At 49.3% G+C, this 16565-nt stretch overlaps 1 protein-coding gene across 1 annotated transcript; it reads right to left on the reverse strand.

Annotated features, from left to right (window-relative positions):
• Positions 1 to 6785: 6785 nt before the first annotated feature.
• Positions 6786 to 16552, reverse strand: chadl (chondroadherin like). The gene is made up of 5 exons (XM_033013249.1): positions 15983 to 16552; positions 13335 to 13514; positions 10041 to 11723; positions 8493 to 8659; positions 6786 to 7225 (listed from the first exon to the last, which is right to left on the reverse strand). Exons 2-5 carry the CDS (start codon positions 13512 to 13514, stop codon positions 6982 to 6984), a joined length of 2274 nt encoding a protein of 757 aa, XP_032869140.1. The 5' UTR covers positions 15983 to 16552; the 3' UTR covers positions 6786 to 6981.
• Positions 16553 to 16565: the final 13 nt, after the last annotated feature.

Here is a 16565-nt window from a genome sequence, read left to right on the forward strand (position 1 = left end):
AATTCCACAGATTCACCACCCTCTGGCTAAAGAAATTGCTCCTCATCTCCATTCTAGTGCAGGCTGTGGAGATTCATTTAATACATCATGGACATCATGGCTCGACATAAAAAGCTGGAGTAACTCAGCGGGACAGGCAGCATCTCTGGAGAGAATGAATGGGTGACAATGGAATGCTGCCTGTCCCGCTGAGTTACTCCAGCATTTTTTGTCTATCTTTGGTTTAAACCAGCATCTGCAGTTCCTTCCTACACATGGACATCATGGCATCACGAGAAGGAATTTGTTTAGCCAGAGGGTGGTGAATTTGTGGAATTCGTTGCCACAGAAGGCTGTGGAGGCCAAGTTAATGTATAATTTTAAGGTGGAGATTGACAGATTCTTGATTAGTAACGGTGTCGGGAGGTTATGGGGAGAAGGCAGGAGAATGGGGTTGAGTAGGAAAGATAGACCAGCCATGATTGAATGGCGGAGTAGACTTGATGGGCCGAATGGCCTAATTCTGGTCCTATGACTTATGGACATGGCCTATTTCTGACGTACTATGTTTTATGTAGAAGCACTGCAGGACAGGCAGCCTGTGGGGACCAGCCAGTAGAGGGCGATAACTGGCTGGGAATTGCACGGAGACTGGAATATGGAAGGATTTAGTTACTTGTTCAAGAAGGAACTGCAGATGCTGGAAAATCGAAGGTAGACAAAAATGCTGGAGAAACTCAGCGGTTGCAGCAGCATCTATGGAGCGAAGGAAATAGGCAACGTTTCGGGCCGAAACCCTTCTTCAGTTACGTTCAGTAAATAGTAAGAGCTAGCCAACCATTGGGCAGATGTCTTAAAACAAGCACTTGCAACCTATTAATTTATAAAACGAACTTTGAACAAATCAAGCATTCATTAGGAGATAGACACAAAATGCTGGATTAACTCTAATCTAAAACACTAATCTAAAACAGACAGCATCTCTGGTGAGAAGGAATGGGTGACGTTTCGGGTCGTGACCCTTCTTCAGACTCAGAGTCTGAAGTCTGACGAAGGGTCTCGATCCGAAACGTCACCCATTCCTTCTCTTCAGAGATGCTGTCTGTCCCGCTAAGTTATCCCAGAATTTTGTGTCTATCTTCGGTGTAAACCAGCATCTGCAGTTCGTTCCTGAACGAGCCCTCATTAGAAGGTGCACAAAAATGCTGGAGAAACTCAGCGGGTGCAGCAGCATCTATGGAGCGAAGGAAATAGGCAACGGTTCGGGCCGAAACCCTTCTTCAGCCCTCATTAGATTTCTGTAACTGCTTTGTTGATCTTAACTGCCTCGTTGTTCTATTTCGGTGCTTCCTTCCATAAATTCATTGTGCAACCTGTCACGAAATACCAGGCAGTATTATTCACTTAAACTGTTTTGTTTTGTTTAGAAGTGCCGTGCGTGCGTTAGTAATAGGATCTAACGACCTTGCAGGTCAATTGCTTCAGTATTACTGTAAACCCAATCCCATTCCCCAGCAACCACTGACTCAGAAAGGGTTTTAATTCCAGCTGGGTCATTGAAGTATGGAGATAGACAATAGACAATAGACAATAGGTGCAGGAGTAGGCCATTCGGCCCTTCGAGCTAGCACCGTCATTCATTATGATCAATTACATTCACAATAATATTTTATTAGCCAAGTATGTTTTGCAACATACGAGGAATTTCGTTTGCCAAGTCAGTCATACAATTAAAAAGGAATGGGACACACAAAATACATTTTAACATAAACATCCACCACAGTGACTCCTCCACATTCCTCACAACGCCAGTCATCACGTCGCCCCTTCTCCCGTCACGCAGCGACCCTCTGTGGCTCCGGTTTCAACACACTAGGAGCATGGAGAACCAGCTGGGAACAGCATCCGCGACCTCCTCGATTCACTGTTGCACCGGACACCACAGCCCCACCCGGCTCGGACCTACCCCGCAAAGAGTGGGCCGCCCTGAACCGGCTCCGTACAGGGGTCAGCCGGTTCAACGCCAACATGCATCGCTGGGGGGCTGCGTTCATCGGTATCATGCGTGTGTGGAGCAGACCAGCAAACAGCACGGCACGTCATTTTTGACTGCGCTGTCCGACGCCCCCTGGTGGAGAAGTAGATCTCACGGCCCTCGACAACAGCACATTGAACCGGATACAGCACCTGGAGGGGGTTACATAACCTCTGCTGCCTCAAACACAAGAAGAAGAAGAAGAAGATTGTGGTGGAAGGCAAAAAATCCCTAATCAGTACCCAATCTGGCTTTTCCCCCATATCCGTTGTTTCCCTTAGCCCGAAGAGCTAAATCTAAAGCCCCTGTCCCACGTAGGAGACCTAAACAGCAACATCTGGTGACCTTGCCCGCCACCCAAAAAAAAATCACGGTCGAGATGGCCTGCAACCTCCTACCACCTCCCACGCACATGTTGAAAACCTTCCTCGACTATGGAGAAAACCGGCTTCGACTAGACCCGCGACTAAAAAATGATCGATTTTAGAAACGGCAACCTATTTTTAGTCGAGGCCGGTTTTAATCATGATGGAAAAAAATAACAGCTGGAAAAACCTAGATGAAGCCTCGACCACGCGGAAACCACTTTCAACCAGTTTAGAAGGAGTTTAGGATGAGAGGGGATCTCATTGAAACATAGAGGATTGTTAAGGGCCTGGACACGCTAGAGGCAGGAAACATGTTCCTGATGTTGGGGGAGTCCAGAACCAGGGGCCACACACAGTTTAAGAATAAGGAGATGAGGAAACACTTTTTCTCACAGACAGTGGTGAGTCTGTGGAATTATCTGCCTCAGTGGAGGCAGGTTCTCTGGATGCTTTCAAGAGAGAGCTAGATAGGGCTCTTAAAAATAGCGGAGATATGGGGAGAAGGCAGGAACGGGGTACTGATTGTAGATGATCAGCCATGATCACATTGAATGGCGGTGCTGGCTCAAAGGGCCGAATGGCCTACTCCTCCACCTATTGTCTATTGACCATTAGGGAGAGTGACCAAAACCTCTGGTGACCTCATGGAAACCTTGGGTGGTGGGCAAGGTCACTAGAGGTTGCTGTTTAGGTCTCCTAAGTGGGACAGGGGCTTATTCACGCTTGAAAACTCTAACTCTCTCTTGACTACAGGTGCTGTCTGTATGGAGTTTGCACGTTCTCCCTGTGACCCGCGTAGGTTTTCTCCAAATTTAGCTAAAGTAGGAAAATTCAATGTTCACACAATTGGGTTGTAAGCTGCCCTGGCGGAATAAAGCCCATTGTTTGATCCTTTGCCTTGTGACATGTTTCGGGTCACCTTGGAACCTCTCCAAAACTTCCAGCTTTCCTGCACTTTGATCCCATCCCGCAGCTGGCAATCAGCAGGAAACGTTTTTCAATGCTCCTGGTTCACACGGGAAGTTTAAACCCAGCTATGAATGGGCTGGTTTTCCTGTACGGTGTGCAAGTGCTCGACGTAAATGATCTTTCAAATTGTAAGCAAAGGATGTCAACAAATATGTGCCTCTGTAGATGAACACAAAAGGCTGGGGTAACTCAGCGGGACAGGCAGCATCTCTGGAGAGAAGGAATGGGGTGACGTTTTTCGGGTCGAGACCCTTCTTCAGAATGTCACCCATTCCTTCTCTCCAGAGATGCTGCCTGTCCCGCTGAGTTACTCCAGCTTTTTGTGTCTATCTTCGGTTTAAACCAGCATCTGCAGTTCCTTCCTGAACAATCTGTAAATTGCTGGTGATGTATGTGACTTGTTGTAGAATGTGGAAGGAATTGATGGGATTGTAATGGCAATGAAACGAGCTGCAGTAAATGGTTTGCTGATGTCGGTGTGGACTCAATGGACTGAAGGCCCCGTTTCCGTTCTGAGTCTCTCCATGACGGTATCCAAGTTGTCCATTTTGTTGGGCGGAAATGTTAGAAGCTGCTCTCTCCCACCACCTGCTGGTTGCGAGTGGCTGTCACAGCTAGACAGCTCCAGTTGTCAACTCAAGCTGAGGGGATATACAAAAAGTCAGACACAAAATGCTGGAGTAACTCAGCGGGACAGGCAGCATCTCTGGAGAGAAGGAATGGGTGACGTTCTGGGTCGAGACCCTTCCTCAGACATACAAAGTCCTGATTCAGAGGGAACTGTTCTGCCCAGGACAAGAAGGCTCTGCAGAGAGTAGTGCGTTCGGCCGAACGCACTATGGGAACTACACTCGCCCCCCTGCAGGAACTATACATCAGAAGGTGCAACTCCAGAGCCAAGAAGATCATGGGAGACCCCTTCCACCCCAGCAATGGACTGTTCCAGCTGCTACGGTCAGGCAAACGCCTCCGTTGCCATGCTGTGAGAACGGAGAGGATGAGAAGGAGTTTCTTCCCAGAGGCCATAAGGACTCTAAACTCCTATCTCACCAGGCACTAACTTTACTGAACCACTCTACTGCTTGTGTGGTGTCTTTTTAAAATTGCAGTTTTTTTCCTTTTTCTTCCCTCCCACAAATATGTAATATGTGAATATGTGATTCATAGAAACATAGACAATAGGTGCAGGAGTAGGCCATTCAGCCCTTCGAGCCTGCACCGCCATTCAATATGATCATGGCTGATCATCCAACTCAGTATCCTGTACCTGCCTTCTCTCCATACCCCCTGATCCTTTTAGCCACAAGGGCCACATCCAACTCCCTCTTAAATATAGCCAATGAACTGGCCTCAACTACCTTCTGTGGCAGAGAATTCCAGAGATTCACCACTCTCTGTGTGAAAAATGTTTTCCTCATCTCGGTCCTAAAAGATTTCCCCCTTATCCTTAAACTGTGACCCCTTGTTCTGGACTTCCCCAACATCGGGAACAATCTTCCTGCATCTAGCCTGTCCAACCCCTTAAGAATTTTGTAAGTTTCTATAAGATCCCCCCTCAATCTTCTAAATTCTAGCGAGTACAAGCCGAGTCTATCCAGTATTTATTCATATGAAAGTCCTGACATCCCAGGAATCAGTCTGGTGAACCTTCTCTGTACTCCCTCTATGGCAAGAATGTCCTTCCTCAGATTAGGAGACCAAAACTGTACGCAATACTCCAGGTGTGGTCTCACCAAGACCCTGTACAACTGCAGTAGAACCTTCCTGCTCCTAGACTCAAATCCTTTTGCTATGAATCTGTTCCATTCTGTTTGTAATTTGTTTGTTTGTTATTTGCACAATCCGCGAGCATTGCCACTTTTCATTTCACTGCACATCTCGTATGTCTGTGATGAATAGACTTGGCTTGACTTGACTTGAGAACATGTTTTACATTAGTGCAGTAGTCCACTTAAAAAAAATATATCAATGTTTCATTTCAGTAAGACTTATAAACGACAAATCATATGGGAAATATTTACAGCAAAAGGATGTGAAAGATGTCAAGCAATTTTATTTTGTGTATATCAAAAATCATTGCAGTAGCTACCACTTAAAGATAAATCTAACCCTTGGGATAAAAGCAACATACTCCATTTGATACCTTCGGGTCATCTAGTCTATGCCGACCAAGTTTCCATACTGGGAATCGTCCAATTTACCTATCTCCTAAATCCTTCCTTATCCACACAGCTCATAAATTCATGTTCATAAGTGATAGGCCATTCGGCCCATCAAGTCTACTCCGCCATTCAATCATGGCTGATCCATCTCTCCCTCTCAACCCATTCTCCTGCCTTCCCCCCATAACCCCTGACACATGTTATACTAATAACCGTCCAAATGTCTTTTAAAGTCTTAGACACAAAGTAACGCAGAGGCTCAGGCAGCATGCCTGGAGAACATGGATGTTACGGGTCAGAACTCATTTTCCTTTCTCTTCTAAAATATTTCTGGAACATCCTCCCTTATTCTCCCTACCCACATTCACCACAACAGAATTTGCCACGTTGCAAAGATAATTAATTGGCCAGGGATCTCCCTGGGTCATGCTCATATGTGGTAGGAGCAGAATTAGGCCATTCGGCCCATCAACTCTACTCTGCCATTCAATCATGGCTGATCTATCTCCCCCTCCTAACCCCATTCTTCTGCTATATCTTAATGTTTTATGTTTTATTCTTAATTGTTACTGTATGTTGTTTTGTTACTTGCGAGCGGAGCACCAAGGCAAATTCCTTGTATGTGAACATACTCGGCCAATAAACGTATTAGATAGAAAATAGGTGCAGGAAGAGGCCATTCGGCCCTTTGAGCCAGCACCGCCATTCATTGTGATCATGGCTGATCGTCCCCTATCAATAACCCGTGCCTGCCTTCTCCCCATATCCCTTGACTCCACTGGCCCCTAAAGCTCTATCTAACTCTCTCCTAAATCCATCCAGTGACTTGACCTCCACTGCCCTCTGTGGCAGGGAATTCCATAAATTCATTCATTCTCCCCATGACCCCTGACACTCGTACTAATCAAGAATCTATCTCTCTCTGCCTTAAAAATATCCACTGACTTGGCCTCCACAGCCGTCTGTGGCAATGGATTCCACAGATTCACCACCCTCTCTGCCCGAAACGTCACCCATATCCTTCTATCCAGAGACGCTGCCTGTCCCGCTGAATTACTCCAGCATGTTGTGTCTATCTTCGGTGTAAACCAGCACCTGCAGTTCCTTTCCGCACACACTCACCCTCAACATTCTTGGCCCCAGATGATTGAAAGAAACCTGCTGAACTATGTATACATGGGATGCAAAGGTGGTACAGTGATCTCTCTCGGAATGGGACCCCTCCTTTAAGAGTCGTCCCCTAAATTTAAAAGAAAGGAAGCCTAGAAATCATTATATCATCGATATAATTAACTCTTCATTGCAAACAATGTCAAGTCTTGTTTAATACAGGTCGCAGGCTCTTTGTAAAGGCCACTGGGGATTGAGGCATAGGCTAAGCAGAGGGATGGGAGAATGAACACAAACCACTTCAATAACAGTCAGCTCCTCTGCTGGGCCACTCCCTGGGTATCAGCCTGCCGCTGGTCTATTGTGCTTTGGTCTTCCTGCTCCTCTTCGCTGCGTTGTACGATCGCTTTGGTTTCTGCCGCTTGATAGTTTTACGCGCGACTCCCGTCCGACCTGCTTTGGTTTTCTTCGGGGGGCCTTGGGTCTTCTCGGGCGGGCTGCCTTTGCAGTTCTTAAACGGGGCGGCTTTCACACTCACCCCGGTGACATTCCTCGGGAGGTTGCAAACGGCTCGGACCTTCAGATTGGTGCTTTCGAGCCACCTTTTAAAAGATGAACAGTAAAGATAAAATCAATGCATAAAATAGAATGGCAGATGTTTCACCCACGCACCAGAATACTACCGATACTTCCAAATGACACAGGAGAGGGGTGCTGTCTGTACGGAGTTTGCACGTTCTCCCTGTGGCCACGTGGGTTTTCTCCATTTTTTCCAGTTTCCTCCCACACTCCAAACATGTGGAAGTTTGTAGATTACTTGGCTTCAGTAAAATTCTCAATTGTCCCTAGTGTGTAGGATAGTGTTAGTGTCTGGGGATCACTGGTCGGCGCGGACACGATGGGCCGAAGGGCCTGTTTCCGTTCTGTATCTTGAAAGTCTAGTCTGAAGAGACCTATCAACCTATCAAATCTATACCAGCTCACAAAGTGAACATATTTAGCTTAGTTTAGTTCAGAGATACAGCGTGGTAACAGGCCCTTCAGCCCACCGAGTCCACCCTGACCAGCGATCCCGTCTACGGGTGCTACGGTTCCCCCCGTGAACGAGTGGGTGTTCTCCAAGATATTTGGTTTCTTCCCACATTCCAAAGACGTACGGGTTTGTTAGTTAATTGGCTTGGTATAAATATAAATTGTCCCTGGTATGTGTGCGGGGATGGGGTGGACTCTGTAAGCCAATGGGCCTGTTTACATGTTGTATCACGATATCAACCATGCCACAGATGGCTGTGGAGGCCAAGTCTACGGACACTTTTAAGGCAGAGATGGATACATTTTTGATTAGTGCGGGTGTCAGGGTTTATGGGGGAGAAGGCAGATGAACGGGGTTAGGAGGGAGAGGTAGATCAGCCATGATTGAATGGTGGTGTAGACTTGATGGGCCGAATGGCCTAATTCTGCTCCTATCATAGAAACATAGAAAATAGGTGCAGGAGTAGGCCATTCGGCCCTTCACCGCCATTCAATATGATCATGGCTGATCATCTAACTCAGTATCCTGTACCTGCCTTCTCTCCATACCCCCTGATCCCTTTAGCCACAAGGGCCACATCTAACTCCCTCTTAAATATAGCCAATGAACTGTGGCCTCAACTACATTCTGTGGCAGAGAATTCCTCAGACTCACCACTCTCTGTGTGAAAAAAAACAATTCTCATCTCGGTCCTAAAAGACTTCCCCCTTATCCTTAAACTGTGACCCCTTGTTCTGGACTTCCCCAACATCGGGAACAATCTCCTTGCATCTGATGGGCTCATGAACGATCATCGGTAATGGACAGACGTGGCGGGCAGGCTGAGGGGTTTTTACCTGCGGAGGTGAAGGAGGGGGCAGTCACAGTCCCAGGGATTGTGCGACAAGTCTATGGTGTGCAGGTTGCGGAAGTTGTCCAGGCTGGGGATGTAGCTCAGCCTGTTATTCCCCAGGTACAGGCTCTGCAGCCCCGCGCTCACTCCATCGAAGGCTCCGTCAGAGATCTGAAATGGCAAACCGACAACCCGACATTACAGGAAAACCCGAGCCATCTCTCCGTACACCCGGGCACTGCTGCCCTTTAATTATCCATTCAGAGTTGCCTTTGTTCGGCTGGTGCTGCCAGCATATATCAAAAATATATCAATCTCTGCCTTAAAAGTATCCATAGACATGGCCTCCGCAGCCTTCTGTAGATTACTGCAACTCTCTTTACACTGGCAACAGCCAATCTTCCCTGTCCCGCCTGCAACTGGTCCAAAACGCCGCAGCGAGACTCCTGACGGGCACCCGAAAAAGGGACCACATCTTCACCCCGATCCTAGCCTCTCTACTCTGGCTCCCTGTGCGGTTCCGTATACATTTCAAGACCCTCCTCAATGTCTACAAAGCCCTCAATGGGCTTGCCCCCTCCTACATTAAAAGTCTTCTCACCCACCACTCCACCTCCAGGTCCCTCAGATCGGCCGACTTGGGGTTGCTGAATATCCCACGGTCTAGGCATAAGCTCAGGGGCGACCGCACCTTTGCGGTTGCAGCTCCTAGACTGTGGAACAGCAGCATCCCCCTTCCCATCAGAACTGCCCCCTCCATCCACTCCTTTAAGTCAAGACTAAAAACGTATCTATACTCCCAAGCCTTTCCTGACGTCCACTGAGCGAGGGCTACATGTATATATGTATATAGTTTGTTTGTTTATACTATTCTTATAACAAATGAAAAGCACTTTGGCCAACAAGAGTTGTTTCTTTAACTGTGCTATATAAATAAATGTGACTTGACTATATAAATGTGACTTCTGTGGCGTGGATGATATCGTGATACAGCATGGAAACAGACCTCAAGGGACCCAGGCTCGGTGATGCATGTCCAGGCGTCAATGAGTATCTCGCCAGCCCCCCACCCCCAGCCCCCCACCCACACCCCCCCCCCCTCACCTCCCCCCTCTCAACCCCCCCTCCTCTCAACCCCCCTCCTCTCACCCCCCCCCCTCTCAACCCCCCTCCTTTCACCCCCCCTTCTCACCTCCCCCCCTCTCACCTTCACCCCCCCTTCTCACCTCCCACCCTCGTCACCCCCCTCACCCCCCCCTCCTCTCACCCCCCCCTCTGTCCCCCCCACCTCTCACCCCCCCTCTGTCACCCCTCCCTCACCCCCCCCTCTCTCACCCCCACCTCTCACCCCCCCCCTCTCAACCTCCCCCTCCTCTCACCGCCCCCCTCTCACACCCCCCTCAACCCCCCCCCCTCTCACCCTTCCCCTCTCACTCCCCCTCCCATCCCCCCCCTCACCCCCCCCTCTCACCCCCCCCCCCACCTCTCACCACCCCCCCTCTCACCCCCCCCCCCTCACCCCCCCCCTCCACCAGAAGCAACCATCCCTCACCTTCTTCAAACCCATGTCGTTCAGCCACAAATGTTGGAGAGACCCTGCCATTGGAAGGAAGACCCCGCTATCGATCTGTTTAATGGGATTGTCGGACAGTTTCAGTTCTTCCAAAGAGGACATCTTCATCAAAGCAGCGGCGGGGACGGCCGTCAGCTTGTTCTGGTCCAAGAGCAGCTTCTGGAGCTGGGCCATGGGCTGGAGAGCGGTGGGGGAGATGTAGGTGAGGTTGTCTCCGGTCAAGTACAGCCACCGCAGCTTCTCCGCGCCTTCCATGTTCTCCTCGGTCAGCTGCGGGATGGGATTGTACTCCAGGTGAAGGGCAAAGATGTGGGGCAGCAGCCGGAACGTCCCCTTGGGAATCGAGGACAGCTTGTTGTGGTCCAGGTAGAGGTAGGTCAGGTCGGGAAGTCCTTCGAAGATCTCCGGTTGGAGGTGGGTCATCTCGTTGAAAGACAGGTACAAGTAAATGAGCTTCTTCAGCCCATGGAAGGCCCCGGCATGGACATCGTGTATTCCGCAGTTCTGTAAATGGAGTGAGACCAGTTGCTTCATATCTGGGAAGGAGCCCCTGGGGACTGAGTGGAACTCATTGTAACGCATGTCCAGAAGGTGGGAATCGGGGGGGAAGCCCTTGGGGATCTTGCGTAGCCTCTTGCCCTCGCAACTGGAGTGTCGCAGCTCGTGTTTGCAGTCGCAGTGGTCTGGGCACGGGCGGCCATCTTGGTTGGCGGTGCCAGGCCTGTTGGCCGGGTTGACCTCCTCCTCTTGCTCCTCGATGTCTGACGGTCGGAGGTCGCACCTCAAGTGAACCAGGCGCAGGGAATCCAACCTCTCCCCGTGGTACGGCCCGGGGCGGCTGCAGAACACCTGGGCCCGCGGCCTGGTGTAGTTGTTCATCCATTCCCTGAAGGGCCTCATGAAACAGTTGCACTGAATGGGGCTGCCGGTCAGGTTGATCATCCTCAGGGCCTCCAACCCAACCAGGGGCTCGATGACCTGGAGCTGGCTGTTGCGGAGGTCGATCATCGACAGCACGGGGCTGTGGACAAACGCCGTGGCCGCCAGATCCTGGAGGAACGTGTCATCCATGGTCAGATGCTTCAGCGAACCCATCCGGAGCGACTCCTCGCCAAGCGAGGTCATCGGATTCCGACTGAGGTCCAACCTGACCACAGTCGTGAGCCTGGACAAGGCCTCAGACGGCAAATACTGAAGCTCGTTGCTGTCAAGGGTCAGCCTCTTGAGAGTCCACAGCCCAGCGAAGGCCTCGTCTGCCATGTAGTTGATCATGTTCTTGGACAAGCGCATGTATTTGATTTGCTGGAGGCCCTGGAAGAGAAGGGGAGGCAGGTAGACCAGGAAGTTCTGCTCCAGGTTTAAGAAGTTCAGGAATCCCAGCTGACTAAAAGCACCCGGTTTGATCTCCTCGATTTTGTTGTTATTGAGGATAAGTTGCTGGAGAGAGTAAAGCCCGTCAAAGGTCTCCTGGTAGATTAATTCCACGTTATTGAACCCCAGATTGAGAGAGATCAGGCGGCCTAGGCCACGGAAGGCACCTTCACGAAGATGGTTGATGTTGCATTTCTGTAGGTTTAGGTGAGTGAGGTAGGGAATTGGAAGAAAGGCTCCAGTTGCTATTGTGTCGATGTTGTTGCCTCTGATGTCCAGCTCCTTAGTAGCCTGCAAAACAGAGAGAGTTCTCACCTACTTCTGTAGACATTTTAAAACATACAGAGACCATCGGATGCTTGAGCTAAGGAACAGGCCCTTCAGCCAACAAAGTCTGTGCTGATCATAACACCAAATTAAACTGATCCCTTCTGCATTCATTTAATTTTTCCTAAATTCATTGCTTATAGGACCTCTAAATTCACAGGTCACAGGTCTTAGAATAAAGGGGAGGCCATTTAAGACTGAGGTGAGAAAAAAGTTGTGAATTTGTGGAATTCCCTGCCACAGAGGGCAGTGGAGGCCAAATCACTGGATGGATTTAAGAGAGAGTTAGATAGAGCTCTAGGGGCTGGTGGAGTCAAGGGGTATGGGGAGAAGGCAGGCACGGGTTATTGATTGGGGAGTGGGACGATCAGCAATGATCGCAATGAATGGCGGCGCTGGCTCGAAGGGCCGAATGGCCTCCTCCTGCACCTATTTTCTATGTTTCTAAATGAGGCCATTTGGCCCATCGAGTCTATGATACGATACGATGGAACTTTATTTATCCCAGGAGGGAAATTGATCTGCCAACAGTCATAAAAACACCAATTTTTTTTAAAATTAAAATGACGAGCTGAAAGGATTGGGGATGTGCAACAATTGGGGAGGGGGTCAGTCTCAGTCTCCCCCACGACAGCACGAATCAAGGGATACGGGGAGAAAGCAGGAACGGGGTACTGATTTTGGATGATCGGCCAAGATCATATTGACCAACCCAGGCTGGTTCGAAGGGCCAAATGGCCTACTTTTAGTTTAGTTTAGAGATACAACACGGAAACAGGCCCTTCGGCCCACCGGGTCCGTGCTGACCAGCGATTAACACTATCCTACACCCACTTGGGACAGTTTTTACATTTAACCAAGCCAATTAACCTACAAACCTGTACGTCTTTGGAGTGTGGGAGGAAACCGAAGATCTCGGAGAAAACCCACGCAGGTCACGGGGAGAACGTACAGACTCCGTACAGACAGCAGCACCCGTAGTCGGGATCGAACCCGGGTCTCCTGCGCTGCATTCGCTGTAAGGCAGCAACTCTACCGCTGCGCCACCACGACCCCCTAATCTTCTAACCAACCGTTCTACCTCCAGGTCCCTCAGGTCGGCCGACTTGGGGCCGACTGACTATCCCGCGGTCTAGGTTTAAGCTCCGGGGTGACCACGCTTTTGTGGTTGCAGCACCTAAACTGTGGAATAGCGTCCCGTTCCGCATCAGAACTGCCCCCTCCATCGACTCCTTTAAGTCACAACTCAAAACCTATTTCTACTCCCAAGCGTTTTTGAGCCCCTCTGATTCGACATTGTAAACAGTTTATGTATGTATTGTTAGGTCTGTCTACCGCTGTATGTATCAAATTAGTTCCTGCACTGATGTGAAACACTTTGGTCAACGTGAGTTGTTTTTAAACGTGCCATACAAATAAATGTATTATTATTAATATTGCTCCTGCACCTATTTTCTCTACATGTTTCTATCCATGTTTCCCAGAGATGCTGCCTGACCCACTGAGTTACTCCAGCGCTTGGTGTCCTAACATGGGCTCTGTTGCGATGAAGGTAGGTTGCGCTTGGCTGCAGACCTGTGGTATGGTGATGGGGATGTCGGTGAGCCGTCTCCTGATGCAGGTCACCACGCCGTGCAGGTTGTCGCAGATACAGTCGGGTGGGCAGGCTGTGGTCCCCACAGCCAGGGCAGCAAGGATGACGGCCAGTGTCCAGATTGGAGGAGCCCTGCTCTGACAGGGACAGTGACTGGGCATCTGTAAAAGGAAGACCATCACACCGTGAACTCAGACAGGACAACGTGTTTTAGGGAAGTGGATTTCTTTACGATACGATACAATAGAACTTTATTTATCCCAGGAGGGAAATTGATCTGCCAACAGTTATGCTGTGATCAGCCATGATCATATTGAATGGCGGTGCAGGCTCGAAGGGCCGAATGGCCTACTCTTGCACCTATTTTCTATGTTTCTAACAGTTATAAAAAATCTAAATACATTAAACATGAATTTTAAATTTAAATTTTTTTTTCTAAAATGTAAATACTGGTTCTGTTCCATTCTCTTCTGTGTTCTGTAGCTTTTGCACAATTCAAGTTTAAGAGAGTTTATTGTCATGTGTCCCTGATAGGACAATGAAATTCTTGCTTTGCTTCAGCACAACAGAACATAGTAGGCATTGACTACAAAACAGATCAGTGTGTCCATTCTCAGCCATTGCCACTTTCATTTCACTGCACATCTTGTATGTGTCTTCTTATCTTATCTTACTGCCTATTCTGCCTCCTGGCATGTAGGGCAGCAACAAAGGTCCTCCACTCAGTGGTGTTGATTCCCTCAGTTGCTGTTTCCGTAACATGTTAGTTTCACGAGACAGGGTTGTTGGCCCTGTGCTCAATCTCCAACCTGGAGGACCAGTGGATCGCTCTTCGTCTCGCCTCTACCCTTCGACCTGTCCAGCATGGGAGACCCTAACAGGAGACGAATCTCCCGCTGGCATAGCTCTAGGGGTCACTGAGACACACAAGCTCCCCGACACGACAAGGTTGCAATCCAACGGGGAGCTTGTATGTGTATGTGACAAATAAAGTTGACTTGACTTGACTTGAAATTAAAGTGTTGAGTGGAAAGGCGCTGTAAGGCAACAATTCTACTGCTGTACTACCACAAAGATGGGTTTGTGGTCAAAGATGTTGGTTTGGAAGAACTTTTCCCTTAAAGGATAGGTAGTGTAACAATGTCCAACTAACTGGGACATTGGGCGCAACAGGCCCAGGCCCATCCTTCGCAACATCGGGGATTGGTAGAATCTTGGTACATGGTGATATTTGGTTGCCAACTGTCCCGTATTAGCCGGGACATCCAGTATATTGGGCTAAATTGGTTTGTCCCGTACGGGACCGCCCTTGTCCCGTATTTGACCGCTGCTACTCGGATCGAGGGGACTGTCGGGTCGGAGCGTCGCGTCTGGCCCCGCTTCACCCATCCCGACGTAGTGCAGCCCATGGAGTGCAGCAGCAGCTCCTCACCCCTGGCCCCGTCGGTTGCTCGGCAGCCCGGCCAGATGTCCGACCTTCGGACCTTCGCTTACCGCCGACACCACCACCATCCCTCCTTCTCATGGCCGATCATCGGTTCACGAGTTGGATGGGGCGCCGGACTTTGCGAGCGACGTCGCTCAGCCCCCGGGCCAAACCTCCTCAGCTGGCCCGCCGGCTGGGCTTTGTGTGCAGTCCAGCACCCGGGCCAACTCATCATTCACCCAGCCACGGCCGAGTCAGTCGACGAATTGCCGTCGGGAATTTGTCCCGTATTTTGACCTTTTGCCCCTTATTTGGGAGTTAGAAAGTTGGCGACCCAGATGCCCACATATTTTGGTTTCAAGCATAGCCCGGTGCTGCCACACATGAAGGTGGCCATCAGGAGGATCTGGGGTTATGTGCATCTCCAGAGATGCACATCTGGGGTTATGTCCAGGTCCAGAGATGATGTACCCTGAGCCCCTGAAGATGTGGGTTTGGGTGGGAAACCAGTGGGGAGGGGGGCACAAAGAAGGGATGAGTACTCTTTGCAACTTTGGCGAATACTTTGTTGCGACTTTATAACCATATAACCACATAACAATTACAGCACGGAAACAGGCCATCTCGGCCCTTCTAGTCCGTGCCGAACACTTATTCTCCCCTAGTCCCATCTACCTGCACTCAGACCATACCCCTCCATTCCTTTCCGGCCATAACCCATCCAATTTATTTTAAAATGATAATCATGGTATATGGAACATATCTTTTTTGTAGTAAATGACTACTGTTTTCTGTGTGCTTAAGCAAGCAAGAATTTCATGTCCTATACAGGGACACAGACAAAAACTCACCTGAACTTGAACGAACCGCCTCCACCACTTCCATGAAGCCATCCACACAGCTAACCAATCTCGAGGTAAGTTAGTCCCCTCATGTTACCCCAAAACTTCTGTCCCTTAATTCTCAAATCTTGTTTGTGCACTTTGCAACAAAGATACTTTGCATGCAAAAAGCAAATAATTTCACTGCACCTAGCCGGGGAAAAGTGACTGTAAAGTATCATCAACTGTACTCTAACCAACTGTTGGTCTTTACACATTCACCACCTCAAGGAGATGGTGAAATTGGCGTGTAAAAGTCACCACCTTTGGAGAAGATTTGAGATGATACAGCAAGACCTTGTCAATGTTTTAAACCACTAACCTTTCTTGCTGGAAGTTGGCCTGCCTCTGGAACTACCGAGTGAAGGGGGGTCTTTAAGACTGGTTCTGGGTTCCCTGCTGTCTGAGGCTTCAGATGACTGAGCAATTCACGCAGGAATCTGTCCGACTGTTTTCTTGCTCACAGTGCGATTCAGGCCGTGGTCAGTCGGAGATATTCCCAGCTGGTGTTTTAAGAAGGAACTGCAGAGGCTGGAGAATCGAAGGTAGACAAAAAGTGCTGGAGAAACTCAGCGGGTGCAGCAAGCAGCATCTGTGGAGCGAAGGAAATAGGCGACGTTTCGGGCAGAAACCCTTCTTCAGACGTGAGCTCTGAGGTTGCCTAGTTTGCTGATAGTTTGGAGATAGGGGGTTGGTTGGAGGTGTGCGTTTTATGGGAGAGACCAGGGGAGGGGAGGGGAGGGAGGTTGGTGGGAGAATTTGACTAGGAATTTTCCACTGACTTGTAAGAGTTATCCAGGAATTTGTGTTCAGGAGCTGCCTCTGAGGTCGCAGCGAAGAGAACAAAAAAACCTTTCACCTCCTTGCTGTACGTTTGTACAGGCCAGCGAGTCTGTGAACCGACT

The sequence above is a fragment of the Amblyraja radiata genome, chromosome 38 (genome assembly GCF_010909765.2).
Source record: "Amblyraja radiata isolate CabotCenter1 chromosome 38, sAmbRad1.1.pri, whole genome shotgun sequence".
NCBI lineage: Eukaryota > Metazoa > Chordata > Chondrichthyes > Rajiformes > Rajidae > Amblyraja > Amblyraja radiata.